Raw genomic sequence first — 26131 nt, 5'->3', positions numbered from 1 at the left:
ATAACGTAAACGCAGGGAACAGGGCTGCCGAAGAGTAAAATTCCAAGAAGTTTTCCGTTTTGTAATATTGGAATAACTTTTAAATTCCCTATCAAAAAGATGATTTGCTGCAAATCGTTGTTTTGTTTTTAATAAGTAAAGTTATAATTTTAAGTCAATTTAATATTCTAAACAAATCGGCAGCCCTGGAAAAAACTTTAGAAAACGACGGTCGATGCGTAAGGCATCCAGCTTTTAGCACTTAGGCGGCAAATTCAAAATCATAGCTTACCATTCCGTGACTCATTTATTGTACAGAAACTTATTTTAGAGCTAAGCTACAGCATATTTATTGTAGTAAGAAAATAAGGACCATGACGTTTGGAGCCTACTCCACCCATCTGCGTAAATCAATTAGGCAGACGTTTATCAATGATTTTGTTTCCTCCATTTAGTTTAAATTTCTTTTAGTGGTAGTTATCGTCGTTCTGCTAATAGGCAATGCGATCTCTTAGGTAATTACGTTTAGCGTTAATTGTGGCCCGTTTCATCAAAAACGATATATTGGTTAACCAGCTTAGAGGTGCCATACATTTTGTTTAATGCGTAATGGTTGTCTCCTGAATGTTTATCAATGGGGTTTGTGTGTGAGTTAGTGAATGTATGAGGAAGTTTGTGGATCTGGAGTGCCTAGTGTATCTGAATGATGCCCGACTCCAGCAGTTTCATTATCTTATCGGCGATGGCTGGATTCTGCAAGTGTCTGAAATATAAAGGTTGTTAATTAATAATTTGATCAGGATCCCTTCACGCATAAAACCCAAAAAATGCGTGTCAAGTTGCGGGTTTCTTGAAATCCACCAATATTGACAAAAATGTACTTACTCTTTGACCGCATTGGGATCGTTTTGCATCTGCTCGAGGATCATACGCATAGCCGGGTCCTTTAAAATCTGTTGAATCTCCGGGTCGGACATGGCGTTCTTGAGGACCTCCTGCGGATTGCGCTGGAAGTTCATCGAGCACTGACGGTAGCCTTCGACGGCCTCTGCGTTGTTGGGGTCCAGTTCCAAGGCCTTTTGGTAAGCGGCCTGCGCCTTGGATTGTTGCTGCATGCCCTGCAGGATTTTGCCCTTGCGGATGTAGCCCTTTATGAACTTTTCGTCTAGCTTGATGCAAGTGTCGCAGTCCTTGAGGCCCAGATCAAAAGCAGCCAGCTTGGTGTAGCAGGCGGCGCGGTTACTGTACAGCTTGGGATCATCCGGATTGCGCTTGATGGCCTCGGTGTAGTGCTTTACAGCGGTGCTGTAGTCCCCCTTCTTGAAGAAGAGGTTGCCCTGCTCCTTTTCTTCCTCGGCCTTCTCCGGATTGATGTAGGCCATTCGCTCCTCCTCCTTGATTTTGGCCTCCACCTCGCTCAGCGAGGTCTTGATCTCAGGGGTGCGATGCTCGGACATGGCCTTCTCATAGTAAACCTTCGCCTGTTTGTAGTTCTCTAGCTTACGATAGGTGTTTCCGATGCGGGCAAATGACTTGGCTATCAGCTTGAAGTCGGCGCGGCTTTCGCGCCCCACCTCAATGCCCTTCTCGCACTGCTTAATGCACTCCTCGTACTCCTTGCGCTCAAAGTGAACAGCAGCTATGTTGTTGTAGAACGTAATATCCGTGGGATCGTGTTCAATGGCAGCGTTGTAGTGCTTTAGAGCCGTTTCGAACTCCTTCTTCTTGTAGGCGGCGTTGCCCAGTTCCTTCTCCTTTTTCGCAAAGTACTTATTCTTCTGCTCCTCAGACATGTCTTCTACCCGAGGTTCAGCGGGCTTTGGGGGCTCAGCCGGTTTCGCCGGAGGTGGCGATGGAGCCCTGCGGGTGCGCGCCTGCTGGGGATCTACGTCCATGGGTATATCACCTTGCGATTGCATAAAGTTTAGAGCCGAGGCGGTAATTTCCATGCGACCCTGCAGGAGCACAGCGTTCGTGGGATCGTACTTGAGACCTGCGCCGGTAACCGCGGTTAGTGAGGTTAGGTCGGGTGATTCATGGCATATAACCGAGCTGTGTTTCAACTTACCCTCGTTGTACGCTTCAAAGGCCTTCATGAAGTCACTTAGACCCGCAGCGGCAGCTCCTTTGCGTGAGTAACCCTTCGGCCAGGTGGGATTTAGCTGAATGGTCTTCTCCGCGTCTTCCAGCGCCTCCTGGAACTTTCCGGCCTTGGCGAATGCCGCCGAACGGTTGCTGTAGAGCACATGGTTCTGGCCGTCCAGCGCGATGGCCTCTGTGTACGCCGCCACCGCCTCGTCGAACTTCTCGGCACTGAGCGCCTGGTTGCCCTTTTCCTTGAGTTCGTTCACCTGGGAAAACCGCAAGGGTTTTGGATTGCAATTGCCGACGCCTTTTCTTTGTCTTGCCCGCTTACCTTGTCCATTTCTGATAAGGGAGAGGATGACGCTGTCCAATTACAATTTTTCCTGTATTATTGTTCAATTATTTAATGAAACACGCTGCGAAATGTGCCGAGCAAGGTGAAAATGCGAAAAATGCCGACTTTTCTAGAAGCAATCGATAGGGTTGTCAGTGCAACTGCGATTGAATTAAATCTCTTAGCAGACTATGGTTTACAACTCAGCTATTTCGCAAGCGGAGAACCGAACCATCAGTTCTTCAGGTTTGGTTGTTTACATAAATAATTTTCTAAATTCTTTTCACTATTTAAAAATGTGTTTGGTCAAATAAAAAAAACACCTTGTTCTTTTGAGAATTTAGTTGCTTATTGTTAAAAGGACCATGTGCTTAATGTTATTGTTATATTATATTTCAATAGAATCTTTTTGAAAGATGGAATCTCCTCAAAATGTATTGTATTCTAGCCATTTATAAATTGGGAAAAAATTATAATATATTCTCTTGAATAATGGTTAATTTTATTGTTATCTAATATTTAAGTAAAATCGTATTCGAAAGATGGAATCCCCCTAAATCAAAAATCTATTTTTTTTTTAAATTTTTAAAAACATTTAAATTAAGAACAGAGGTAACAAAACTCGGTGCTGACAAAAGAAACATCTAACATCGATAACATCAACTAGTCATCGATTTTTGTTGCAACTCTGGACTCGAGGCTGGCAACGCCGTGCTAAATACGACCAGACGCTGCTTTTTTCGTGCGGCTTCCGAAAATAATTGAAAATTAGCACAAAGTAAAAAGGCGGCTAACGTAATTGCAGTTTGACCGCGTCGCAGAGGCAAGCGGGTAGCGAAATTTCACATTTTGGCCACAGCAACTCCACAGAAAAGCCGCCAACATGGCCGAGTACTTGGCATCCATTTTTGGCACGGAAAAGGACAAGTGAGTCGCATGGCACATTTACTTTGACGTTCCCGGGGTTAATAACTAATTGGTGTTGTATTTCGCAGGGTGAACTGCTCGTTCTACTTCAAGATCGGCGCCTGCCGCCACGGCGACCGTTGCTCGCGTATCCACAACAAACCCACTTTCTCGCAGACGGTGCTGCTCCAGAATCTGTACGTGAACCCGCAAAACTCGGCCAAATCCGCGGATGGCTCCCATCTGGTGGCCAACGTCTCCGACGAGGAGATGCAAGAGCACTACGACAACTTTTTCGAGGACGTGTTCGTAGAGTGCGAGGACAAGTACGGGGAAATCGAGGAGATGAACGTGTGCGACAACCTGGGCGACCATCTGGTTGGCAACGTCTACATTAAATTCCGCAACGAGGCTGATGCGGAAAAGGCGGCAAATGATTTGAACAACCGGTGGTTCGGTGGTCGACCGGTGTACTCGGAACTATCGCCGGTCACCGATTTTCGCGAGGCCTGCTGTCGGCAGTACGAGATGGGCGAGTGTACTCGCTCCGGCTTCTGCAACTTCATGCACTTAAAGCCTATCTCGCGTGAGCTGCGAAGGTACCTCTACTCCCGCCGCCGTCGTGCCCGATCCCGTTCCCGGTCGCCTGGACGCCGTCGCGGCTCCCGCAGCAGGTCGCGGTCCCCGGGTCGAAGAGGAGGCGGCAGAGGCGACGGTGTCGGCGGAGGAAACTACTTGAACAACGAGCGGGACAACATGCGTGGCAATGATCGCGGCAACGATCGCGATCGCCGCAAAGGTGGCGGCGGTGGAGGAGGAGGCGGCGGCGGTGGAGGTGGACGGTATTAAATATTCTGGACATTTTTTCAGTACGGTGGCAATTGAGAGAGAAAGCAACGGACAAGCAGTAACGCAAAGCATCGTGTATTTTATTCTCTGCGTTGGTTTTCCACATTTTTATATCACTTTGAAGTAGATGAGATGAGATGAGGAGGAGGAAGGAAAATAATGATGGGGAGTTCCACCACCACCTATGTACAAACCCCCCGCGAAATACTTTACCGAGCGCCCATTAGAATTGTAATTTACTATACATACATTCGTAATAATAAAATTGAGTAATACTACATGTTCTCTGTGTGAACGTGGGAGCTAGAGCATCGACATAAGTTCCGAAAAATTGGGTCTAATTGTCAAAAAGTCAAGGTACGAAAAATAAAATAATCTTCATAGACATGGATATCATCCAGAAGTTACCACCTTCTGAGACCTGCACTCTTATTTCGCAAAATCATAGACAGCTACAGCTTTGAAGGATTGAATCTTAATTTGTCTTACAAAATTACTTTAATTATATTACCCACCGGAAACGATCAACAACGTAAATAGCGCTTTAAATACTAATCTTACATCGAGTGCTACTATTTAAATCTTTAACAACGAAGTCCCTTTTTTTACCCGAGTTTCTTAGTATTTAATAGTAGGTGCATTTTAAAGGCATTGTAATATCTTTCAGTGATTAGGCTATGTCAGTTGGCGGGCTTCCATCTCGATTAGTCGTTCCACTGTGGGAAACACCGCCGAATGCCTCTCCTTCATGTTGCACCGCTGGCTTCTCCGCTTGAAGATTACTCCGTGCGGGATTCGTCGATGGAGGATCGTGCGTGTCGGAGGAGTTGCTGGACGCCTGTGTGGCCTTCAGTTGCTTGGTCATGTCTATTTGCTGCTGCAGCGCGTAGGTGTTCTCGTGCTTCCTCCGCTGCTGCTGCTCAACATCCCGCAGGACACCGTCGTGGAGTCGCAGGCTGGAAGTCGGGGAACGGAGGATATATGTACATTCATTCCGGAGTATTTGGTTTACTTACCGGTCCGCCGATTGTTTATAGTGCACATAACCTATGATCGCAGTGGAAACGGAGACCGCCAGGCCCAAAGTCACTCGCGAGGCGGTGGACATGACTGAGTAGCGGTCTGCAGCTGGAGTTTTCCGCGGATAATGCCTGCACTGGGAATTTGGCTGTCGGGTTGTGTTGTTTCTGAGTCGGTTCGAGTTACGACATGACTTTAAATTTGAAAGGAAAACACCAGCACCACACAGCTGGCTAGGGAGAGTGGCCAGTTTACGGAAACAAGGTATTCCCCATCCAAAGTTAAAGTGCGGGAAAATCAAATTAGTTCAAATTAGTTACTTCATATTAGCACAGCACTTTTGCACGGCAAAAGTAAATTGTAGGTGGAAAATCTCTGGGTATTGAAAACCTTATTTTTAAAAGATATAGACTAAAATATAATTTAAAGGTGATGCAATAAACACTCATTCCTGAATCTGGCATCTATATACTACGAAACTTCTGGCCTTATCAATTGCTTATTTTTAGGTTTATATTTGTATCTTCTATTTTGACGCAGTGCCATGTACTCCCTGGAAATGGAACCAGATGCTTATCTCCCCGCAAAGATATCTCTTAGTTATGACTGCATTATTCCGACTCACCTGGTTACTCACTAGACAACATGTATGTTACTCAATGGGAGGGGGTAAATTCATTCAGTTGATTAGCCATCATTAACGCATAAAAGGAGCCGAGACCCGGAGTCCCGGTTCCGTGGTCGGTGTTCGGTGGTCCGGACATGCGCAGCACGCACCTGATGCGAACGACTGGAGAAGGAACGAGACCACAAAACCGAGGCAGAGACAGAAACAGAAGCAGAAGCAACAGCCAAGTACAATGGAAACGAGTACAAAAGGCAGGAGGCAACACGGCGTATGGGCAACACAACAGTGCGACTCCAGTTTTCCATACGCTCAGTTGTGCCCGCGGTCAAGGGAAAATCGCAGCCGAGCACTTCCGCCGAAGCCAAATAGAAATCAGGAAACTATAGTACTTAGCGTGCGTGTGCCGGAGACCTGGTGATTTGTTCAGAGAGTGTGGATTGGATTGGGTTGGATTGGATTGTGGAAATCAAATGAAAAGCAATCAACAATTGTTCTTAAGGGCCATTAAAACCATAAAGTTATTACCATAACCGATTTATAAACAAGCCAAAGCCACGGGAAACTTCTTCCAGGGCAGCCAAGACTCTCGAGATTTCTTCGCGGAATTTCTGGCCAGGTTTCGGGGGCTTAAATATTTATGTCGGTGACGCAAATATTGATTTAAATTTGTGCGCGCTTTCAGTTGACGAACGCGAGGTGTCTTGACTCAAGTGCCCAAAACACCTTGACGACTATTTTAATGCGCTTCTTTTGCCACCGCGAAGCACGCAGTAAAACAAAGCAAATTCTTTATTTTAAATGTTAATTTTTGCAAATTAAGAAACATCTTATTTGTATTTATCAAGGAAAAGTAAGGGGACCTAGTTTATATTTTACCATTGGTTCAGACCTTAAAAGAACCAATCCACTTTCGAGCCAAATCACGAGGACTCAGAACTTGCTCAGTTTTTCTGCCCGTGTAACGTGAGTCTCTGACTTTTTCCGTGTAGGATCTGTGAAAAGTCCACAAGATGACCAAAGTTGAGCTTTACAAGTCGCGTGTCTTCGTGACAATCATACACCTGTGCGCCCTTGGCCAGTTCGCCTATGGGCTCTACTACAGCTCCTTCGAGATCCAAAGGAGCTACAAACTGAAGACGAGCCCCAATCGCCGCCTGGTCCCGGAGTCGCTGCCCCAGAAAATCAAGCTGCTGTCCTACTGGTCGCTGGTGAGTTCATTTGCGGGGTGCCCATCGAAGGCGCCACAAAGATACGTATATGATGAATTATGGGAAATTAAAAAACAAGTCGGAAATGCGGCCAGCATCGGTTGTTTCAAGTGTTGAGCTCGAGACGAGAAAAATCAGCGTAGGAAAAATTATTTCTGTTCGCGTTTATGTGTGCCATATGTTTGTTTATTTGTTTGTCTGCTCGTTGGGCATCGATCGCCCCTTGCCCCTCTCATTCTTGCACGCTTTTTTATCGGGCAGGCGGGGTTAACAACAGTGGAATACGGAGGAGTATCCGCCAGATACGCGAGCTGTGCTCGCCGAGTTTCCACGAGTTTTTCATGAGCGCTGCACTTTTCCCTGATGGCATTGCACATACCGCATGGGCAATCGCTTTTCGGCTTTTCCTCGCCTCAAGTATTTATTTGCTCAGATGTTCGCGGTTTTCCACATTCTCGATTCCCACTGGGAGCAGTGGCCAAAAACGTATGAATCCGACGAATGCAAGATTATCTGATGAGCGCCAATGTAAATGTTCCATACGTGGCAGTTGGCTTCGATTTGGTGTTCGGTGCTTCAGACGCCTCATTTACATATCGTTAAAATTGTTAGAAAATCGATGGATTATTGCATTTTCCCACTGCTCCTTGGCAACAGGCACAAGCAAATATTTCCGAGTGGTTGGCGTTGTGAAAAGCGAATTTCATTCTCGAATGGGTAAATAAATATGTCTTGAGTTTCGGCCCACACTCTTGGAATAGTTCTACATACTTGTAATTATCTTACATATTTTTTGAATTCCTGTTTAAAGGGGTAACAAAATATCTGCACAGGATACCAAAATGTATTAAGTAAGGACATTAAAGTCATTTTAGAGAAAATTTACACTGCCTTGAAATGTTGTGCTTAAAAAATGTGATATATATATATAATTGAGTGCACTTGTGATATATGTATGTAATTCCAGTAAATTTATCTCAACTTGACATTCATTCTCCACAATTGTCTTGAAGATATGACCCAGAAATAAAGATCATTTTTGCATTAATTGCAATTATTCTTGAGAACGAATGGTTTTCTTACTTATTTCCGCACCACAACTTTCCATTTCCGTGCGGCTTTCGAGGAACATTTAAGTTTGTTATTGCATGACCTTGCTTGCCCTTGACTAACGCCAAGTACTTTGATCTGGTCAGCATAAAGTGCTTTATATCTACAGATCTTTTCTTTTATGTAGTCCCTTGAAACGATCACGAGAATGTATCGGTGCCACTACCATCCGGTTAATTATTTTTGCTGTCGATTTTTTACCTTTTTTCTGGTCTTCTTTTCATTTCATGAATCGGGTGTGCTGAAATTGTTTATATCGGCGCAATCAAAATAAAAATAAACTAACTATTTTCTGACAAACAATTGCTGAAGCGAAATTCGTTCTTTGCCAATTTTTCTTCGATTCGCAAGAATTTATTAGTGAAGTATATTTAAATCAAGATTTATTTAGCACTCCATCTTTGGGTTTTGATGGCCTTACAGCTGTGTTTAAAATTAAAAAAATATATATATACAAAATCTTTGTGGAGAATATGAAACAGGAATTCCGTGAAATACATGAATAAACAATGTAATTTTTGAGTTGTGTGTACGTTAGTAAGATTCCAGTCCCTACAAACTGCAGTGATGTTTCCACAAACATTGAATTGTAACTATTGTTCTTATAATCCCTAAATTACAGGGTATAAGTTGTTCCCAACTGCCTGACTTCTCTCACATCTGCTGTCCCAATTCCCCTGTTTATCCGCTGTCGTCGTTGGTTCCAATTCCGATGGTTATCCGCCCCCAATTAGGAGGCGACATCATCGAGTGGAATTCTCCAAACGTTTCAGATCTAGTTTGGAATTCACTCAGTTCCCACGATGTGGTTGCATTGGCAGTGGCTGATCTGGGCTCTTGTGTGGCTTCATGTGGCAATGGCCACCAAGTGGTATGGCGGTGGAATGGACTTCAATGATCCCTCCTCCTGGCTAGATGATCACTTGCCATGCGCACAGGACGTGATCGTTTTTCCGGAGTACTACCCAGCCCTGTTGCCTCTGCCCGAGAACATAGCCATTGATGGCTTGGTTTTCCCCAGAGAAGGGGCGATCCTCCTGGCGGAGGAATCTACCATTACCTTTGGTTCCGACAAGCAGCCCGCCTGTGAGAGCGAGGAGAAGAAGGCCTTTCTGAAGCCGCCGAAGTCGAGTAAATGGTTCGATCCTGGCACCTGGACGGACAAATCTAAGGAAGCTTCCACATTTACACCGGAGCTGGAGAGGATTCCCTGTGATGACGAGCAGGTCATCATCAAGGGGCACGGACCACTGGCCTTCGACCTGGAAAACGTGCAGTATCTGCGGCTGGGACAGCTCATTCTGGCTGGTTCGTCCATCTCCAAGACGTACTTGGAACAACTTATCAGCAGAGATCTGGGGCAGTTCCTCTTCCACAATGCCAAGTACGTCCAGGTGGAGTACTACAGAGGAGAGCTCTGTGGCTGCCACAAGGACTTTGAGCGCTTGCTGGAACCCGTTTGCCACAATGTCCAGGAGCAGTGCGAGACGCCCCACTGCTTGTCCCCAGTGCGCCCCTTGGGATCGTGTTGCCTCATCTGCGGCGCCATTCTAACCACGCCCACGACGCACTGCACCGAGGGCAGCAGAAAGGAGTTTTTGACCCAGATTACTAACCTCATTAGCCAGCAGAGTGTGAAGGATCAGATCGGCCTGCACGTGGAGTTCGTGGGCTCCCAGCAGTTTGGAAACTCCCTGCAGGCGGTGGTCACTGATCGCCTTAAATACAGTGAACGGAGCATGGAGTTCCTGCAGCAGAACCTACAAAACTGGCACAAGAAAGGAATAAAGTTGGAAGTCTCGGGTCGACCCTATAATCCGAATGTCAGCTTCTCCTCGATTGTGTTCATCCTCTTCTGCATGGCACTGGTGGGTCTGGTGTCCGTGGTCATTTTGGCGCACTTTATGCCGGAGAATCCCTACCTCAACCGCATCCCACAGTGGATCCACGACGCCCGTCGCTGGAGGTGGCGTCACCTGGGCTTGAGACTGCGCCGGAATCTGCTGTTCAACCGTTTTGACAACGGCGGCGCAGGAGGTGGCTCCAGTGACGGAGGTGCTTCTGGTGTGGATCGTCTGGGCATTATGGCTTACGACCCGGAAAGCGGCGAGGTGAGGGAACGAGCCTTTGATAATCCCATGTTCGAGCAGGCAGGAGCTTTGGAGGTGGCTGCCAGGGAGTCGCAGGAGCAGGAGGAAATACTGGCTGTCCCCAAAATGGAGACTGGAGATCTGGACGCCGGCAGTGTGGTGGATGAGCAGGAGCTCACGGAAATCAACTTGGAAACCTGCAGGGCGGACACCGATGAGGAGACCATCTAATTAAAGTCAACCTTTTCCGAAAGCTCCAATAGACCATCTTATACAATCTGACGTAAAGTTTTGAGAATAGGTGTTCAATATTACTGACCCGCTTATTAAAGTATTTGTTATAATTACATTTACTCGGCCTACGAGTTGGAGGGGGATATTAGCTGATTATTTTTGGATATCCATTACGAACGCACAATCGATGAGTTGCGTGTATCAAAGACACAAAAAACCGAAGAGCACCTGATAATTTTACCAAGTAATTCAGTCAGCGTTGCCTTTTGTCGCGATGGCCTTGTTCCTTGACCTTCACAGGGGGTGGATTGGTGGATGGGAAGTGGGTGGGGGCTGGGTGATGGGGGATGGATCCGGGAATCGATAGTTGCATTAGTTGCGAAGATATTTCCAGAAGCCTTTGTCCCCCGGCTCATAAATGCGGCTCATGTGTATCCACATCTATTCATAGCACACTCGTGGAAAGGCGCGTTCCTCCCTCCTCTTCCCAGTTGCCTTAGGACATGAATCCGTAGATATGCACGGATACAGGGACGTGGGACGTGGAATGGAGGCCAGTTCCGATGCGGATTAAGCGACCGTTTTCGGATTTCAGTTTGGCTTCTGCCAATTCAGTGTGAAGTGGAAATACTTTGTACTACGGCGATTGGGAGTGCGGCTGATAAGCGCACCTTATCAGTTCCACAGCGAAAGCGAAAATACATACAGTGATCAGTCGAACTCGATGCAGTGGTATGTGAAGAGTTTCACGATTGCTTGGAGGTGTGCTTAGTGTGTGACTACTGTGTGTCATCGTGTACTCCTTGCCGGCAGTGACTGGACTGAGGCTACAGCACAATCAGTACATATCTGGCACCAGGAGATTCAACATGGCCAAGCCCAAGTCGAAAGCAAGCAAAGCGAGCAAAGGTTCCACCTCGCCGGGTTTCAACAAGGCGGTGCAGTTGCTCCTCCATTTTACGGCCGTGCTGCAGTTCAACTATGGCGTGTACATCTTCCACACCATCGACATGCCCAACACGGTGCCCTTCGCCGGGAAATTCAAGTTCCTAACTTTTCTTTGTGCGGTAAGCCGATGCGTTCAAATGGAAAATCTCCACACCGGTTAAACAAAAGCGCTGCATAACTGGTTTTGGATTTGTAATGGCCTGATGTTCGGGTTCGAACCCATACACCCAAATCTAATCGCTTGTAGTCAGTGCAGATACCTTTGTATTTTGATACAACCCAAATGATAGAGTGATATGTGGCTTTATAGGGTAGAAAAGGTCGACCAGAGTGAATAGTATTTTTTAAATTTCATGTATGGCTATCGTCAAAGAATTGACTTCAAACTGATTAGTTTTGATTGAAGGATATATTTTCAGAACATTACATGTACACATTACAAGATAAATGCTCAAAATGTAAAAGCAATTCCTATCTTTATTGATTTCCTGAGCGTATTGTGTGCAAGAGGAACGCAAATATAAATTTGTTCAGCTTAGAATCGCAGTGTAAAAAGATACCCTTTCATAGAGTTCCCGCCATACCTGGCAACCCTGCCATAGATATGTGTGCATATCCGCACACCTGGTATTGTGGCCCTGCTCCGGCTCGGGCACACTGTTCCACCGCTCGCCCCTTTTTTTGGGGTGGTTGCGACTGGCGAGCAGCAGTACTTGCGGGGCGACAGACCAGACCGGTTTGTTGTGTTTTGGTGGCTGGTGGCGTGAAAAATCAATCGAGAGCAGCTGCAGCAGGAAAATGGCATCCGTGCGAGGCAACTCCCTGTACCAGGGCGTCTACGGGGCTCTGAGGACGCTGCTCCATCTGACGGCGGCCGTGCAGTTTGGCTACGGCATCTATTACGACTACAACTACGTGGAGTTCCCCACCAGCGAGCCGGAGATGCGGATCCATCATCCCTGGGGGGGCAAATTCAAATACCTAACGTTCCTGGATGCGGTAATCTCCATCTCCATCCCCACCTTCCATTAGAAACACGAACGCGGCGCGGCTTAAAGTTCACTCTGATTGTCGTGCACGCATCTATTAAGATGAATAAGATACACATAGAAAATGAGTAGGATATTAGTTGCAATGATGGGCTTTTCTTGAGTGATGAAGGAAAGGTTACCCATATCTAGTACCGTGTATAAAATACCCAGGAGTCAGAACTCCTGAACGCTTTTTTAAGATCTCATATGGAAAACTTCTGCTTACGAAGAATACCTCTTATACCATTCCCTTCTTACCTCTTATGTCGCCAACATTTTACAGGAAATGCCTGGTGCTGCGCGTTTTCGCTAGCTGTAATTGCTTCCACTCCACTTGAGCCACCCTTCAAATCTAGCCGCATTCGCATTATCACACGTCAAATGCTCTGCACTTACAGATAATTCAGGCACTGTACTACATAGTGTCGCTGGTCAACGATTTCGTGGGCACCAATGAGCTGACACCCAAGAAGCCGCCGGCGGTGCGCAGGTTCAAGGACTGGCTGATGGCTACATTGGCCTTCCCGGTGGCCATCAACGTGGGCGTGACCTTCTGGACACTGTACGCTATCGACAGGGAGCTGGTCTTCCCCAAGGTGCTGGACCCCGTGTTCCCCAGGTGAGACCCCATAAACGGGTGGAATCAAGTTGGCCTGGCCTAAGACATATTCTGCCCAACAAACTAAGTAACTTTCTTCGCTTGAATTCGCGTATCTTGATCAGATTAGCATTCTAGGCATATCAAATTCAAAGCCATATCCATTTTGCAATTGTTTTTATATGCAAGCTTTTTAAGTTCGATTTATTTGCAACCAATCTTTAAATAATATATATATCCAAACCAGTATTCATACATTTTAAGAGATTAGGTCAACGGTTATCCTCTCATTTGAGTTATAAAGCATATTCATAAAATGCTTCTAAGAAACTGACCTAAAGATCCCATAATCTCGTTTTGAGGTTCTAGCTTTTACTTCAAAGTAATTAATTTTTTATTCACATACATTTTTAGCTACGACAAAGCTTTGAAGCTGTGTACGTCATATGAATACTTAACGCAATTTCATTAGAGTAGATATTTTAATTAAGTTGCCTGTGAACACACATATGTATGTGTGTGGATAGCATTAAAGTAGCATTAGAACTAGTCTGGAAATTCTTGATTTCACCTACTGTTTCCCAAGACACTCTTGTAATGCATTCGTTTGCCTCTTTTAGCTGGCTCAACCACGTCCTGCACACCAACATTGTGGTGTTCATCGTCCTGGAGCTGTTCATCTCGTACAGGTCGTACCCAAAACGCAGCCAAGGACTTGCAGGACTGGCCATCTTCATGGGCGCCTACCTGGTCTGGATCCACGTGGTGAAGCACTACTCGGGCGTGTGGGTGTACCCAGTGCTTGAGGTGCTGCAACTGCCGCAGCGCATCTTGTTCTTCGCGGCCGTCGTGGGATTCACGCTGTCTCTCTATCTGCTGGGCGAGTTCCTCAACAACACCGTCTGGGCCAAGGAGGTGAAGCTGGCCAGGCGCAAAGCCAACTAGGAGTAGGCTGTGACCCGTTTCTGTTCGATGTAGTTGCGTTAATTAGCCACAAAATACAAGTGATGATTGACAAGTCTCGGTTATAAATTTTGCTCATATTGTTCGATCTTCTCAGCCAAAGATAGTATTTATATGTACAATTGTACTGCAGAGTGGACGCAAGAAGTCGTACAAAATATGTGAGAGAGAAATAATAAACGAAGCTTGCAACATTGACTCTATAATATATTTTCCAGTAATATGAATTGTGAGTCTTTAATCGTAATAGGGAAACCCGTTTGCTAATGATATTCATTATATTCTTATTACGAATACATTGTAACTGAGATTATAGCCGTAGTTTCAATTGAGTGCGCGCGTCTTTCGAACGTTTTTATTAGACTAACCAAAATTGCAAAAATGCCTTCTCGATTAAACCACTCATATCAGCACTCCGATTCATCGCCATCTTTGAGTACCACTGTTATTCAATTCTAGTACCATAATAAAGCGATTAAACTCTTTATCTACTGCGAAAGTTCTTTTCAGCTGGGAAACTTCAAAAAAACTAATTTTTAAACTGTGGGAAGCGCGAAGTGGCGCTGCCATATCGATTTGGCTTTAAAAAGCTAGTTCTAGCTACTAGCTGGCCTGGATTCCAAAGTGTGTCGCGCCCCAATCAGCTGTTGCCAGCTTTTATTTGTTTTGTTTTTGCTCAGCTTGCGGCGCCTTTGCGACCCAACATTCCAATATTGGCTAAAATGGGCAAGAGCAGGAAGCAGGTGCGCGAGTTCAACGCCGCCAAGGAGGCGGTCGAGGCCACTAAAGTCCAGCTGGACACTTGCAACGATGCATACACCAGCGGCGCCTTCAAATACCTGAGATTCCTCGTCCATCTGCTGGCGGCAGCACAGTTCTCGTATGGCATATACTTCCACTACTTCCGAGTACACTGGCCCACGGATTTGCTGGACGAGGATGAGCTGAAGGCGCGCTGGGGCGGCAAGTTCAAGTACCTCACCTTCCTGGACGTCATTCTGCAGGCCATCTACCACTCGCTGGCTCTGCTGAACGATCTCTTCGGCGATAACAAGGTCTCCGGAGACTCAAAGTCCATGTTGCGGTCGGCGAGGGACTACGTGTTCGCCGCCTTTGCCTTCCCCGTCGCACACAATGTGTGCCTCTCGTTTTGGGTCATCTACGTCTGGGACCGTGAGCTCATCTTTCCCTCGGCGCTGGATGCGATTTTCCCCAGGCAAGTGTCAATGCTTGCCCGCCTTCTTAAGTCTGTTTTAATTTACCTGTGCTTCTCAATCTTTGCAGCTGGCTGAACCACGTGGTGCACACGAACGTGGCCCTTCTGGCCATTATGGACCTGTTTACCTGCTTCCGCCGCTATCCGAGTCGACTGGCCGGCATCACGGGCAACGTCTCCTTCATCTTGCTCTACATCATCTGGCTGCACATCGTGCGATACTTCAGTGGCGAGTGGGTGTACCCTATTCTGGAGGTGCTGCCCGTATACCTGCGATACGTGTTCTTGGCACTGCTGGTGGGTTTCAACCTGGTTTGCTATCTGCTCGGGGAGTTCGCCAACAAGGTCGTCTGGGGTCCGGAGTTTAAGCTGCTGAATCAGCAGAAAGTGAAGCAGGGCTAGGACTCGAGGATTTAAAATCGTTTATTAGTTACACAAAAGTATGACATATTTTGTAAACTTGAAGGCACTTTTTGAGGTACGATTTGTGTGCCCAAGAGGCTTATTTATATCGTACTTAATTGTATAATCTACAGTCTAATTCTAAGTCCTGTACCCACGGCAAAGGAAAATAATGAAAATAAATTATTATCCTTTTTGGCATTTACTTTGGCGTGAGTACCAGGATTAAGGAAGCAGTTATTCACAAACGTACACAGAGACTCGAACGCTTACAAGCTAGATGGGAAGATGAATTTGTAAAATAAAGTTTTCAGCTTAGTGAATATGAGTATTCGTAATTCGTAATTCTAGTTTCGCTCAGTCTGTTCAAGTAATCAATTAAGAAGAATCTAAATGTTTATCGCATGTTTGCATGCTCTGGTTTTTGTTCTTCCTAAATTTCGTTGTAATATCATACTTGTTTGTTGTAAATATCATTTGGGTTTCCAATTCTTCTGAAGCAATAAATTCTTACAAATTGTTGAACAGTTTAAATTAACAATAATACAGGTATCGTAAAATTGATAAAGATTTAAAAGAACGGTGATCGCTAGCAGTGACAGGAGAATTTGCAAGATCCTGACTACCAACCAAATTTTTCGGTAGCTTTCATTTCCTAGAACAAGAAAAAACTTGTAAGTTTTGGAACCTTAAGTAAATGCATCAATTGCTCATCTAGTCTTGCTATTTTGAAGGCAGCAACAACATTTTAAGTTTGTCCGACTCGCTCATAAACGTGGGCTCCCTTTGATGCCGATGGGAAGGACCCAATAAGCCCTGCAGCTCTGTTCCTCCGAAATCATCATTAGCTGCTTCACTTCTTTGCCTGCTGGCTGCGTTCAGGAGTCGCATGGCCTGCTGCAGTTCGTCTTCTCCGTAGCTGGGCACTAGCTCGAAAGGATTAGCCTGAATGCCCACATCGCAGCTGGTTTTGCTGTTTCTGCTATGTGGTTTGCTTATGGATATTCCAGAAAACGAGCTGTTCAGAAGACTTCCTACGTCCAAAGCTACGTCCAGTTCCTCAGAGGAGCAGCTAAGCGAGTCATTGGACCGATACCTTACGCACTCCTTCTTGAAATCCAGGTCGGCAGCAGGATTCTTGGGATGTCTCTTTTGGGACTTTCTAGACTGACTTCTTGCGGAGTTTCGGGAATGTCGATTGCAACTAGATTCGTTCGATTTTTTAATGTTTTTAAGAAAGTTTTCCAAAGCCACCTGTTTGCTATTTGGCAGTTCTTCAATCTTAACACCATCGTGATCATCCTCGCTTATTTCCTCCTGCCGTACAACCACGTTAAGATCCTGGATCTTTTGGGATGCTCGCGAATTATCCTCCTCCGAACTAGAGCTCATGTCTTGATTCTGGAGGAATGGGAATATAAACTCGCCATTTTTTTGCAGGAACTCATTAAGAATAGAGGGATCCAAGCCGGCATTAGCCGTCCTTCGCTTCATGGAACTGGTGTAATTGTGTTGCTTTTTGGAGCTGTGATGAGCGAACACGCCCACTTTGTGACTAGCATTGGGATAGGTCGTTTTCTTGAGCGCAATGACCTGCGATTCCACCGAAGTACTGCTCTCCCTTCTCCTACTGCTCTTTCCAGTGGCAGCTGCTATATAATCCCTTCTCCTCTGAGTTCTCCTGTTGCTGGAAGAGCCTCCGTGTTTTCCCCTCGATCTGGATGCCACTTTCGTCTTCATTTCAGCTATTTTCACTGATACCTGCGAGTCCACCGAATTTCTCCGCGATTCAACGGAAACATGTCGAACACTCACACTTATCTCGGAATCCAACGAATTTTTTCGCGGTCCATGGCTTGACGAGTTACCTGTCGCTGCTCCCGTCAAAGCCATGCGACGTTTTACGCACTGCGGGAGGTATGCAGCCCAAGTTGAGGAGATGTCATTTGTCTCAGAAGAGTTCAGATCATTCACGTCGAAGTTGAGTCCCACGGGATCGGTGTGAGTGTTGTAGAGCGTTATGGAGAGCCTGCCCTTGTCCTCGAAGTCCTTGCGCTTGGCCCATGTCTGGGCAATGACCTTGTGCTTGGGCATTTTGACTTCCTCGACCACCTCCTTGCCGCACTTTCTGCAAAGGTTATAAAATCGATAGTACAAGTTATTTACATTCCGAAAGAAAGGAAGGTAATGTGGTGAAACTTACTTTCTTATATAACGCTTCCAAGTCTCAATTGAAGATGGTGTCCAGCACCAGGTGGACATAACAATGCCAGAGCTAAAGAGACACAGCAAATGCAATTGAAGGACACCGACACTTGGCCGGTTTTCGATTCGACAGGAACTCTTTTCTTCAAACACTGAAGAAATTTTGCAGCTGAACGAAAGAATTTGCGATTAAAGTTTATGCAAGGATACAAATTTATAAATGCTTATTTACACTTACATTATAAACTGTCTGAAGCTCTGGGCCCATTCCTCTGCATGCCTGAACTCCGTAACGTGGCACGCAATGGCCACCAGAATGAAAACTAGAGTGAGCAGAGCACAGACTCCCATACGCATGATGATCAAATGGATCTTGTTGCTCGCCGAAGTCGACTTAATATCATTAGCAAAGTGTTTCAGTCCGAAAAGCATCACCATGCCACGGGTGATGAAGTATCCACCAATGAGGATCACACCGCAAAGCGGCCCAAGAAGTAGTCCTGCCCTCATAGAATGATTGATATAGCCCACGAAGCAGATGCCCACAATGCTATTTCCATCCACCTCACTGAAAGCCATCGTGGTAATGGTAAGCACAAGAGGCAGTGACCAGGCCACGAGATGAAAGTAGGAACCCTTCTTATCGATGCGATCTTGGACGTGACCCATGGCCCTCCAGTGCCAGGCGTAGGTGAGGAACACAAACCAAACCATTCCAGCGGTGAGAAAGTAATAGACCAGCACAAAGATCACTATACAAGAAAGATTCTCGCCGGCCGTGGGCTCTGAGTGGCGAAGCGTTCCATCCTTACGACACACTATATCCTCTCGCGAGCCAGAAGTAAACTGAAGCAACCAGCTGCAAGGTAAATAAATGGTAGAGTAACAAATAAAAAATTGTATTTAAATCTTACCCGACGCAGGCAATTAGAAAGCAAAGATTTATATAGAACACAATCACTGCCGGATACTTGTTCGCATTCTTCCAGTCGATGAAGAAGGTGGACACCACAAAGAGGTTGGACAGAAGACACAAGCTGCCAGCCCAACCGATCAGCTTGTGGATCTGCCGGTGCTCATCATCCGTATAAAGGGGATCCTTGCATCGCACGCCGCAGCCTTCGATGCCAGGATAATAGCTGGCTGACGTATCTGTCGGAACCAAAGGACTCAGGCACTGGCCAGTTCCGTTGAATTTCATTCCTCGGGCTCCGTTTGTGCATTTCGCGGGAAAGAGTGTTTCGTTGCAGCGAAGGAATTTTGGGAAGAACGTCGTGTTGTACAAAATGCGACAGGGTTCCATGGTAATGCGGCACATTTCGTAGGATGGCAGGTAGACCATGTCCTCGCCGTTTATTTTTTCGCACTTAGGCTTAAAGACGGCGCACAAAAAGGGCTGTAAAAGTGTGAAAATAGGTACGTTAAACTAATCCGGAATTTGAAAGAAATGGATTCAAAATACTATATATCATAAAGCAAGTCACATATGTTAATTAAATTGCAAAGTATCAAATTTGTGGGCTTTACTTGTTGCTAATGCATCTCCTTATCAGAAATTAATGCGACAATCTGTATTTCTATACAGACGAGACGCCACCCCTCGAATTCATTAGGTGCATTAGATGCTATTAAGATTCCTCACCTGTATGGCAGCCCAACATTTTGGCACGTGCTTCAAGGCGTAGTAGTCGTTCAGCTTCTCGTTGAGCTCCTTTTCGGTGTGGAAATCGGTGAGATCAAGGCTGCTCAGCTCGTAGGGCAGTTTGGAGCCAAAGCAGGTGTTGGTGGCGTTCGAGGTGGGGTAGCAGCGGGCACGGCGGACGCACTGGATGTGCCTGCTGTCCAGGCCATCAAACCAGGGTTTGTCGTCCCTGCCCTTTGTGGCGTACAACCGGTAATTGAGGGTCCCATTGATGGGTTCCAGTTCCACGTCCGACTGCAGCGCACTCGCTGGCGTTGTGCTGCCGAACTTGGCTAAACTGGCCGATGCGTCTGCGACCACCCACAGGCATAGAATCGCAAGCTCCAGAAACATCCTGAGGATTGTAAATGGCCAAGTTAGATTAATTGCTCCTACCATTTGGGAGGGGCGAGTCGCTCACATAATGTTTGGCATGCGCAGAAAGTTTAGGAGTCGCATCCGCTTATAAAAACATTAAATAGCAGCTGCCTGGTGTGAATTTTAATGGGCTGAATGCCCGTTCCTTGTTCGGCGGTTCGTCAGTGCATCGTGAAGGTGTTTTAGTTGCAACTTTCCGGGTTTCCTAGTTCTATTGGGCCGTGTACCAGATTGCACTGTTTTTAAAAGCGAGAAAAACAGGACAGGAACCAAGGAGCAAAACAAAAAAAAAACGCGACTCGACGTGAAGCTGAAGCAACAAATGTGCGACCATTCAGGGCCAGCATAAATATACCTATATTATCGGTAATCGAAAAGTTGTGTGTTATCGATTACTATCGGTCGGAGCTGCAACAAGTCAATAAATACATATGTAAGTAAATCGGCCTTAATTTGTTAGAAAATCAACATAGAATAATAATTATCATTATTATAGCGAGCAATGCATCAGCGAACTAAAAACGGAGTTCTTCGCAGCATTTTGACTGTGTGGCAATGCTGGCAGCTTGGTGTTGTATTCATGCCAAGCGCCCGACGGTCACACTAGGGGCGGAGTATCGATAACACCGCGATAGTAGCGCACCAAGCATCGATGTAGTTTTTACATCCCTATTCTGCAATATTATTTCACGGCACGGTCCAAAAACACAGATAACAGGACTTGGTTGGAGTCGCGCAAACGCAAATAGAAGCCATGGACGTTGCCCCCGCACCGCCCGTCAGTTCCGGCGGCGATCAGAGCACCCAGCAGGCGCCGATCAGTCCCAATCAAAATCCAAACCAAGCGCCGGTCGCACTCGCAAAGGCAACAACAATCGAAAATGGTGTACAAACAGGAGGAGCGAAAAAGCCAGAGAGCTGCGGTGAGAAAGCACCCGGTTAGCGAACTTGCTCAAAGCTGGTCTGGTTTCCTGGATAACCCATTTCCTCATTTTCCCATTACCCACAGAGCCGACACATTCCACTGGGGCTGGCCAGAAGGACGAAAGGGACGAGGGCAAGCCGAAGACCGAGCTGGCTGACAAAGTATTGATTACCATATGCAGCGCCGATCGCAAGATCAAGAAGACCTTCATGTCGTTGCCCACTCGGAAGGATGTAATCGACAAAGGTAAGGAACGCCCAACGAATTGGGTATATACTCCGTCAGTAATAGATCAAGTGTACGAACCCACTTTGCCCAGTTGGAACTTATTAAGCAGTAAATTCGAAACTATTCCTTTGGATTCAAGCTTTGAGCATGATTAATTATACTTGGTCTATGAATGATTTATTGAACTAGAATATGACTTAAATAATAATTTTAAAATCAATTTATATGTGATTTATATTAACATCTTGCCTTAACACTCGGCAGCTCACAAATATGGCCTGTGCGGCAACACAATCGTCCTGGAGAGCAACGGCTGCGAGATCTGCGAGGACGACGTGCTCTTGTTCGCCGCCAAGGAGAAGATTCTGTTGATGCTCCTCGCCGAGTCGGAGGAGTATGTGGTGCTTCCTCCGCCGTCGCCGCTTAATCGATCCGAACGCGCCGGCAGCTCGGTGGATCCCAGCTTCTATGCCAACAACAGTATTGTGTCGAACCCGAACGACTCGACCGTCTCTAATGATGAGACCATGTCACTGTCCAGCGTAACGCCATCAAGTGCAAAAAATTCTGCATTATTCAAGGAGTTCTCGATACCCTGGAGCAAGGTGCCTGTGGACATCATGAAACTACTGAAGGGAAAAGGGAGTCTGGGCAAGCGCTTGAATACACTGGCCAATGTTTTGGTGGAGGCTCTCCGTGAAATATCTGCCCACATTCCCATACGGATTTTCCGGCAGGTCGCCCAACAGGCGGCTGAAAAGTACCCAGACTCCTTACTCGAAAAAGACCGCGAGGGACAGTTTATAGCCACCACTCCACAATCGCTCATATCCAAGATGATCAACCGCAACAATGCGCTCAACAAACCCCAGAAACGCGGCGGCTCGGGAACCTTTGAGATTCACATCCCTAATAAAAAACGAAAATTCGGAGGTGGTGCTTCCAATGGCGATGCAAAAGCACTGGCTCTCAATAGGGATCTGGAGCAGAAGAAGGAGTTACTAATCTCCAGTTACCGAGGCAGTTCCCCCCTGGAACAGTCTGTCATAATCGAATACATGAAAGAGTGCTTTCCGCTGCAGCGCTCCTTTTTTAATAACAGCGAAAAGATCCCGGATATAACGGCCATTAAGGACAATTGGCCATATATTTTTGACAAGGCTGTGCTGTACCAGCACTTTGAGCTGCTTATGTCCATCGATCCGCGTGCTTTAGAGAAGCGCTTGGCAGGCGAAAAGGATCGTTTTTTCAGGTTCTTTAAGAGTTCGAAGAACAAGAAGATCAGCGCTTTGGAGGAGACCAACGCTAATTTCCTGCGTGGCATAGCGTATTATTTTAATGAGGATCCCGACTACATTTTCAAGCACCTTGAGAGCAGTTCCCTTAGTAAGGAAGCGCTGCAAAGCACAAATCCCACAAACGCCCCCTGGGTGGCTCTAGTCAGTAAGTACAAAAGGGCTCATTACATCGTTACTAGTTTAATACTACATGTATTTCAATACTTTGTTTTACAGATTCACCCATAACAACGGCCGACGGCGTGGAATCGCAAGTGGAGGCGAAGGTCTACATCGAAGGCCAGATAATGGCCACATTCGCCGCCAAAGACGAGGACCTGCCGGACATTCTGGCACAGTTGATCTGCTACTACTATACCTTTAACATGATGTACCCTAAGGAAGCCAATCAAACACTCGAATTTATCGTCGTTTACTTTCTGCAGCACTCGCCGGAACAAGTGCGATCGGCCAAAAAATCGGTTACCACCAACGGCAAGTTTAACCACCTCATCGCCAAGCTTGCCAATGTCTATGGCTGAGGCTACATTCGGACGACTTTTGGCTGGAACCATGGCGCAGCGGGCGTCGCTTCAATCTCCTCTTGCTCCTCCCAACGGAGGAGGAGCCGAACTCTGTTTAGTTTATTTATTTTCGCCGACCTATTCCACATGTATTTGTACCACTATTTTTAAGATTTGCATAAAGTGTGTAGTAATGTTGTGTATACATTTCTGATTTGTCACCCGACCAAGAATCTTTTATTTATTTTTGCTGATTATGGAGGTTACTTAGTACTTCAAGCTTTTCCTTAAAGAGTGTATTTATTAGTTAAACGAGTTTTCTTGCATTACACGTAGATTGTGAAGTCAACTTAGGGGTACTAAATAAGCACAACTTATTCATTCTGAGGACCTTTTTGAAACGGATTTCTCCCGTTCTGTCGCTTTTTGCGATAAGGATGTGCATTATCGCGCATCTTCTGAAACGGTTTGCTACCCTTTGCTTCGTTCGTATTAGATGATTTCACAGTTTGTCTCGATTCAAACTGTTTCTGTTTATACTTCAAATCCCCTATTGCAGATCTGAGAGATGTTTTGTCCTGCGTTAATTTGATGCCCAGCGTGAGATGCTTTCTGAAATAATTGCGGTCCTCAAAAGTCAAGTTCTCAACGGTCCTGCGAAGCTTTGGTTTTCTTTCCGTGACGGGCTCCTCATCGTTGAAGGACTCCCATTTAGTGGCCTGCGACCGGTTGGCTTCTATGATATTCCGCCGGTGGTTCTGCTCACGCTGCTGCATGAACTGCCTGGCGTCCTTGGTGTCCACATCCTGGTGTTCTCGTTCCGAAGAATCCATTATTATGTGGTCCTTCACATGCTGCCAAGGCGTCGAGGTGGACTGCGGCACGGGCGGTGGACATGGTTTAACATACTTCTTCGGCTTGAACTTAGTCTTGCCCCAGTTATTGGTGCTGCTTTCCAATTTTCTTGTATGTTTATTTGCATTAAAATTCATAGCGTTGTTATTTGTAACAGAACTCAATTTCGTCGATGTGACGGAATTAGAGGTGGCAGTCTCAGAAACTATCGAAACTAGCTACAAGTGCTGTAGCTTATACAAACTTATTATGCTTTCATTGGTAACTTCACATTTTAGTTCCTTTATATCAGTTGTGTCGCATATGGTCACAGTATACGCTTAGTCAGAGAACTCCAACGAGTATGATTAAGTATGAACAAATACTCTGTTCAAAAAGAGAATAAAATCGGTACCAATCAACACGACCAACTTGTCCATTCAAACTCAACGTACAATACCCGAATATTTGGCAAGTGTAATAAATGGCGGATTTGGCTTGAAAGCAGCCAAGACGGCAGCACCACTAACAATCGGATTTCATCGGTATCGATTTCAATCGGTTCAACACGTGCGCCGCGACTCGGCGGTTTTATAAATATTACAAATTCCCATAATGCAGAACGGCGGAGGACAATCCGGCTGGAACTTCTCAGGAGGGGACAGAAAACAGTTTGGCAATTACGGCCGCAATAATCAGCAGAGGCGCAGTGGAGGTGGCGGTAGCGGTGGTGGAGGTGGCGGAGGAGGAGGAAGCCAGAGCCACATTCGCCAGTCCAACGGAAACTGGCCGGACGCAGGACCAGAAGGTGGGCAGAATGGGAACTCCTTCAACAAGTTCAGAGATCCCCAGCAGCAGCTAAATAGTCAGCAGCCGAACAAAAGAGGCGGCCGAAGGAATAGAGGCGGAGGTGGTGGTGGTGGCGGCGGTGGCGGTGGCAGGCGAGGACACCGCGGCCGGGATTCCAATAGGCGTGGTGGGCGCAACCACTCATGGCACGCTAAGGAGCAGCATGTCAGCCCGGGCGAAAGTAACATGCTGTACTACGATAACGTGGGGGACTTCACCGAAGACCCACCTCTGCCTCAATCCTCTCCTGCTCCTGCTTCTCAGAGACAGGAGAGCCTGCCACCTGTCACTTTCCCTGCTGACGTGACGCCACCATCTGTACCTGAACCTGAACCTGAGGTGCCTGTCACGCCAGAAGAACCGACGGTGTCGATTCTCAATATCAAGAAGGAGAAGGAACTGCTGGAGCACAAGTCAAAAATAAAGCCTTTTGTCAAACGGGAGCCTAAATCTCCTAATAAGAAGAAGGCTAACTCCTCCAGATCATCAAGCAGCTCGGAAGAGGAGTCCGAACCCGAACCAGGAGAAATGGTAGTCAACACGAAGGCAGTTGCGGCACCGACCCCAAAAACGAAGGCCAGCAAAACACCTGTAGCGTCAACCCCGAAACCAAAGGCTGTGAAACCTGTCTCGTCCTCCGACTCCTCAGCATCGGACACCGACACCGATGAGGTAGAGAGTCAACCGCCGGCAAAGAGTAAAAAGGCAGCGATGGAAAAAGACAACGAGGAGGATGTGGTCTGCATGGGTTCCCAGGAGCGCCAGTTTACTATCACTGATGAGGAGGAAAGCAGCGAGCTAGAAGATGAAGACGACAGGAAGGTCAAAAAGCAAAAAAACAAGAGTAAAGCCATCGATGTGTGTGGCATATGCGATAAGAAGGTAAATATTTAATAGGAATACTAACCGATTTTAAAAAACATTCACTTCCAGGGCCACACCTCCTTCCAGTGCCAGATGATATGTCGTAATTGCTCCGGCAGTTATCATGGTCTCAAGAACTGTCCGAACCCGCCCAATCTAAACATTGCCATTCAGTCGTTTGTGGAGTTTGCCATGCAGCAGATGACTGCCTTTCATTGCGATCAACGCTTTGGCTTTCCTGCTGGCGCGGTCGCAGCTCCAGTTGCCTTGCCAGTGTCAGCCAAATCCAAGAAGGACAAAAAGACGGCAATAAAGAAGAGCAAGAAGACGCCGCAAAAGAGAATGAAAGTGGAGCCGAAGGATCAGGACGATGATGATGACGACGAGGACGATGAAGAAGAAGATGCCAGCAGCGAGAGCGAAGACTCTGAGTCCAGCGACGAGCCTCAACCAGCACCTGTGTCCAAACAGAAGCGGAAACGAGGCACAAAAGCCGCCGTGGCGTCCGCAGCCAGTCTTCCTCCTCAAGTGTTCCCATTTCCCCTTCTGGGTGCACCTGGCGCCCCTTATAACTCCATGATGTATTCCTATGGAGCTCCGTTTAGTTTTCCTAAGTAGTTATAGCGTGAGTTAGTTGTAGAGGAACGTAAACTATAGATGTACCGAAGATGTGTAAGAATAAATTTCAAATTTCAATTTTCGATTTGTAATTAGGTATTTCTTTTTAATATTTAAAAGGAGCTACGCTTTGTTTTTTTTTTTAAT

The 26131-nt window shown here is 46.4% G+C and overlaps 10 protein-coding genes across 13 annotated transcripts; 6 read left to right on the top strand and 4 right to left on the bottom strand.

The window, feature by feature from the left end:
• Window positions 1-267: 267 nt before the first annotated feature.
• Window positions 268-2555, bottom strand: LOC120457752 (stress-induced-phosphoprotein 1). The gene is made up of 4 exons (XM_039645254.2): window positions 2396-2555; window positions 2048-2330; window positions 865-1972; window positions 268-742 (listed from the first exon to the last, which is right to left on the bottom strand). The coding sequence occupies exons 1-4, from the start codon at window positions 2402-2404 to the stop codon at window positions 670-672; spliced, it is 1473 nt and encodes a 490-aa protein (XP_039501188.1). The 5' UTR covers window positions 2405-2555; the 3' UTR covers window positions 268-669.
• Window positions 2556-3078: 523 nt separating this feature from the next.
• On the top strand, window positions 3079-4433 carry LOC120458104 (splicing factor U2af 38 kDa subunit). Its single transcript, XM_039645633.2, has 2 exons — window positions 3079-3325; window positions 3394-4433. Exons 1-2 carry the CDS (start codon window positions 3282-3284, stop codon window positions 4151-4153), a joined length of 804 nt encoding a protein of 267 aa, XP_039501567.1. The 5' UTR covers window positions 3079-3281; the 3' UTR covers window positions 4154-4433.
• A 195-nt stretch (window positions 4434-4628) lies between these two features.
• LOC120458105 (protein PET117 homolog, mitochondrial) lies at window positions 4629-5418 on the bottom strand. Its single transcript, XM_039645635.2, has 2 exons — window positions 5170-5418; window positions 4629-5109 (listed from the first exon to the last, which is right to left on the bottom strand). The coding sequence occupies exons 1-2, from the start codon at window positions 5259-5261 to the stop codon at window positions 4824-4826; spliced, it is 378 nt and encodes a 125-aa protein (XP_039501569.1). The 5' UTR covers window positions 5262-5418; the 3' UTR covers window positions 4629-4823.
• Window positions 5419-6059: 641 nt separating this feature from the next.
• On the top strand, window positions 6060-14189 carry LOC120454444 (androgen-induced gene 1 protein). Of its 3 annotated transcripts, XM_039639756.2 has the most exons (4): window positions 6060-6195; window positions 6791-7009; window positions 12821-13041; window positions 13641-14189. In XM_039639756.2, the coding sequence occupies exons 2-4, from the start codon at window positions 6812-6814 to the stop codon at window positions 13963-13965; spliced, it is 744 nt and encodes a 247-aa protein (XP_039495690.1). In that variant the 5' UTR covers window positions 6060-6195; window positions 6791-6811; the 3' UTR covers window positions 13966-14189. The 3 variants fall into 3 exon arrangements, with proteins under 3 accessions (XP_039495690.1, XP_039495698.1, XP_039495684.1); XM_039639764.2 differs by lacking the exons at window positions 6060-6195; window positions 6791-7009 and adding an exon at window positions 11285-11510; XM_039639750.2 differs by lacking the exons at window positions 6060-6195; window positions 6791-7009 and adding an exon at window positions 12039-12390.
• Window positions 7089-10558, top strand: LOC120454437 (protein amnionless). Its single transcript, XM_039639736.2, has one exon. The coding sequence runs from the start codon at window positions 8923-8925 to the stop codon at window positions 10438-10440; it is 1518 nt and encodes a 505-aa protein (XP_039495670.1). The 5' UTR covers window positions 7089-8922; the 3' UTR covers window positions 10441-10558.
• A 453-nt stretch (window positions 14190-14642) lies between the features above and the next one.
• LOC120454245 (androgen-induced gene 1 protein) lies at window positions 14643-15806 on the top strand. The gene is made up of 2 exons (XM_039639365.2): window positions 14643-15199; window positions 15268-15806. Exons 1-2 carry the CDS (start codon window positions 14706-14708, stop codon window positions 15599-15601), a joined length of 828 nt encoding a protein of 275 aa, XP_039495299.1. The 5' UTR covers window positions 14643-14705; the 3' UTR covers window positions 15602-15806.
• Window positions 15605-20050, bottom strand: LOC120454173 (protein smoothened). The gene is made up of 6 exons (XM_039639254.1): window positions 19909-20050; window positions 19449-19842; window positions 18721-19202; window positions 18045-18665; window positions 17805-17975; window positions 15605-17729 (listed from the first exon to the last, which is right to left on the bottom strand). The coding sequence occupies exons 1-6, from the start codon at window positions 19944-19946 to the stop codon at window positions 16325-16327; spliced, it is 3111 nt and encodes a 1036-aa protein (XP_039495188.1). The 5' UTR covers window positions 19947-20050; the 3' UTR covers window positions 15605-16324.
• A 108-nt stretch (window positions 20051-20158) lies between these two features.
• LOC120454194 lies at window positions 20159-23045 on the top strand. Of its 2 annotated transcripts, none has more exons than XM_039639298.1 (5): window positions 20159-20298; window positions 20362-20788; window positions 20875-21036; window positions 21283-22461; window positions 22533-23045. In XM_039639298.1, the coding sequence occupies exons 2-5, from the start codon at window positions 20620-20622 to the stop codon at window positions 22835-22837; spliced, it is 1815 nt and encodes a 604-aa protein (XP_039495232.1). In that variant the 5' UTR covers window positions 20159-20298; window positions 20362-20619; the 3' UTR covers window positions 22838-23045. The 2 variants fall into 2 exon arrangements, with proteins under 2 accessions (XP_039495232.1, XP_039495223.1); XM_039639289.1 differs by having other exon boundaries at window positions 20362-20803.
• A 55-nt stretch (window positions 23046-23100) lies between these two features.
• LOC120454249 lies at window positions 23101-23876 on the bottom strand. Its single transcript, XM_039639378.2, has one exon. The coding sequence runs from the start codon at window positions 23809-23811 to the stop codon at window positions 23194-23196; it is 618 nt and encodes a 205-aa protein (XP_039495312.1). The 5' UTR covers window positions 23812-23876; the 3' UTR covers window positions 23101-23193.
• A 153-nt stretch (window positions 23877-24029) lies between these two features.
• Window positions 24030-26076, top strand: LOC120454209 (protein mushroom body miniature). The gene is made up of 2 exons (XM_039639309.2): window positions 24030-25384; window positions 25436-26076. Exons 1-2 carry the CDS (start codon window positions 24269-24271, stop codon window positions 25982-25984), a joined length of 1665 nt encoding a protein of 554 aa, XP_039495243.1. The 5' UTR covers window positions 24030-24268; the 3' UTR covers window positions 25985-26076.
• The last annotated feature ends 55 nt before the right edge of the window (window positions 26077-26131 follow it).

Source organism: Drosophila santomea, chromosome 2L, assembly GCF_016746245.2.
Source record: "Drosophila santomea strain STO CAGO 1482 chromosome 2L, Prin_Dsan_1.1, whole genome shotgun sequence".
Lineage (NCBI taxonomy): Eukaryota > Metazoa > Arthropoda > Insecta > Diptera > Drosophilidae > Drosophila > Drosophila santomea.
The sequence above is the reverse complement of the archived record's forward strand: the minus strand, read 5'-3'. Positions and strand labels throughout refer to the sequence as shown.

What these genes read in the sequence shown, in the direction of transcription:
- LOC120457752 (XM_039645254.2), bottom strand. An exon ending in CTTTGAAGCGTACAACGAGG is followed by an intron (nt 1,973 to 2,047) that starts GTAAGTTGAAAC and finishes TTACCGGCGCAG; the next exon opens with GTCTCAAGTACGATCCCACG. An exon ending in GATCCCAATGCGGTCAAAGA is followed by an intron (nt 743 to 864) that starts GTAAGTACATTT and finishes TTTATATTTCAG; the next exon opens with ACACTTGCAGAATCCAGCCA.
- LOC120458104 (XM_039645633.2), top strand. Translation starts at nt 3,282, where the DNA reads ATGGCCGAGTACTTGGCATCCATTTTTGGCACGGAAAAGGACAA. An exon ending in TTTGGCACGGAAAAGGACAA is followed by an intron (nt 3,326 to 3,393) that starts GTGAGTCGCATG and finishes TGTATTTCGCAG; the next exon opens with GGTGAACTGCTCGTTCTACT.
- LOC120458105 (XM_039645635.2), bottom strand. Translation starts at nt 5,261, where the DNA reads ATGTCCACCGCCTCGCGAGTGACTTTGGGCCTGGCGGTCTCCGTTTCC. An exon ending in TATAAACAATCGGCGGACCG is followed by an intron (nt 5,110 to 5,169) that starts GTAAGTAAACCA and finishes CCCGACTTCCAG; the next exon opens with CCTGCGACTCCACGACGGTG.
- LOC120454437 (XM_039639736.2), top strand. Translation starts at nt 8,923, where the DNA reads ATGTGGTTGCATTGGCAGTGGCTGATCTGGGCTCTTGTGTGGCTTCAT.
- LOC120454444 (XM_039639750.2), top strand. Translation starts at nt 12,190, where the DNA reads ATGGCATCCGTGCGAGGCAACTCCCTGTACCAGGGCGTCTACGGGGCT. An exon ending in ACCTAACGTTCCTGGATGCG is followed by an intron (nt 12,391 to 12,820) that starts GTAATCTCCATC and finishes CTGCACTTACAG; the next exon opens with ATAATTCAGGCACTGTACTA. An exon ending in CTGGACCCCGTGTTCCCCAG is followed by an intron (nt 13,042 to 13,640) that starts GTGAGACCCCAT and finishes TGCCTCTTTTAG; the next exon opens with CTGGCTCAACCACGTCCTGC.
- LOC120454245 (XM_039639365.2), top strand. Translation starts at nt 14,706, where the DNA reads ATGGGCAAGAGCAGGAAGCAGGTGCGCGAGTTCAACGCCGCCAAGGAG. An exon ending in CTGGATGCGATTTTCCCCAG is followed by an intron (nt 15,200 to 15,267) that starts GCAAGTGTCAAT and finishes CAATCTTTGCAG; the next exon opens with CTGGCTGAACCACGTGGTGC.
- LOC120454173 (XM_039639254.1), bottom strand. Translation starts at nt 19,946, where the DNA reads ATGCGACTCCTAAACTTTCTGCGCATGCCAAACATTAT. An exon ending in CTGCGCATGCCAAACATTAT is followed by an intron (nt 19,843 to 19,908) that starts GTGAGCGACTCG and finishes TACAATCCTCAG; the next exon opens with GATGTTTCTGGAGCTTGCGA. An exon ending in AATGTTGGGCTGCCATACAG is followed by an intron (nt 19,203 to 19,448) that starts GTGAGGAATCTT and finishes ACACTTTTACAG; the next exon opens with CCCTTTTTGTGCGCCGTCTT.
- LOC120454194 (XM_039639289.1), top strand. Translation starts at nt 20,620, where the DNA reads ATGGACGTTGCCCCCGCACCGCCCGTCAGTTCCGGCGGCGATCAGAGC. An exon ending in CTGCGGTGAGAAAGCACCCG is followed by an intron (nt 20,804 to 20,874) that starts GTTAGCGAACTT and finishes CATTACCCACAG; the next exon opens with AGCCGACACATTCCACTGGG. An exon ending in GAAGGATGTAATCGACAAAG is followed by an intron (nt 21,037 to 21,282) that starts GTAAGGAACGCC and finishes AACACTCGGCAG; the next exon opens with CTCACAAATATGGCCTGTGC.
- LOC120454249 (XM_039639378.2), bottom strand. Translation starts at nt 23,811, where the DNA reads ATGAATTTTAATGCAAATAAACATACAAGAAAATTGGAAAGCAGCACC.
- LOC120454209 (XM_039639309.2), top strand. Translation starts at nt 24,269, where the DNA reads ATGCAGAACGGCGGAGGACAATCCGGCTGGAACTTCTCAGGAGGGGAC. An exon ending in GTGGCATATGCGATAAGAAG is followed by an intron (nt 25,385 to 25,435) that starts GTAAATATTTAA and finishes ATTCACTTCCAG; the next exon opens with GGCCACACCTCCTTCCAGTG.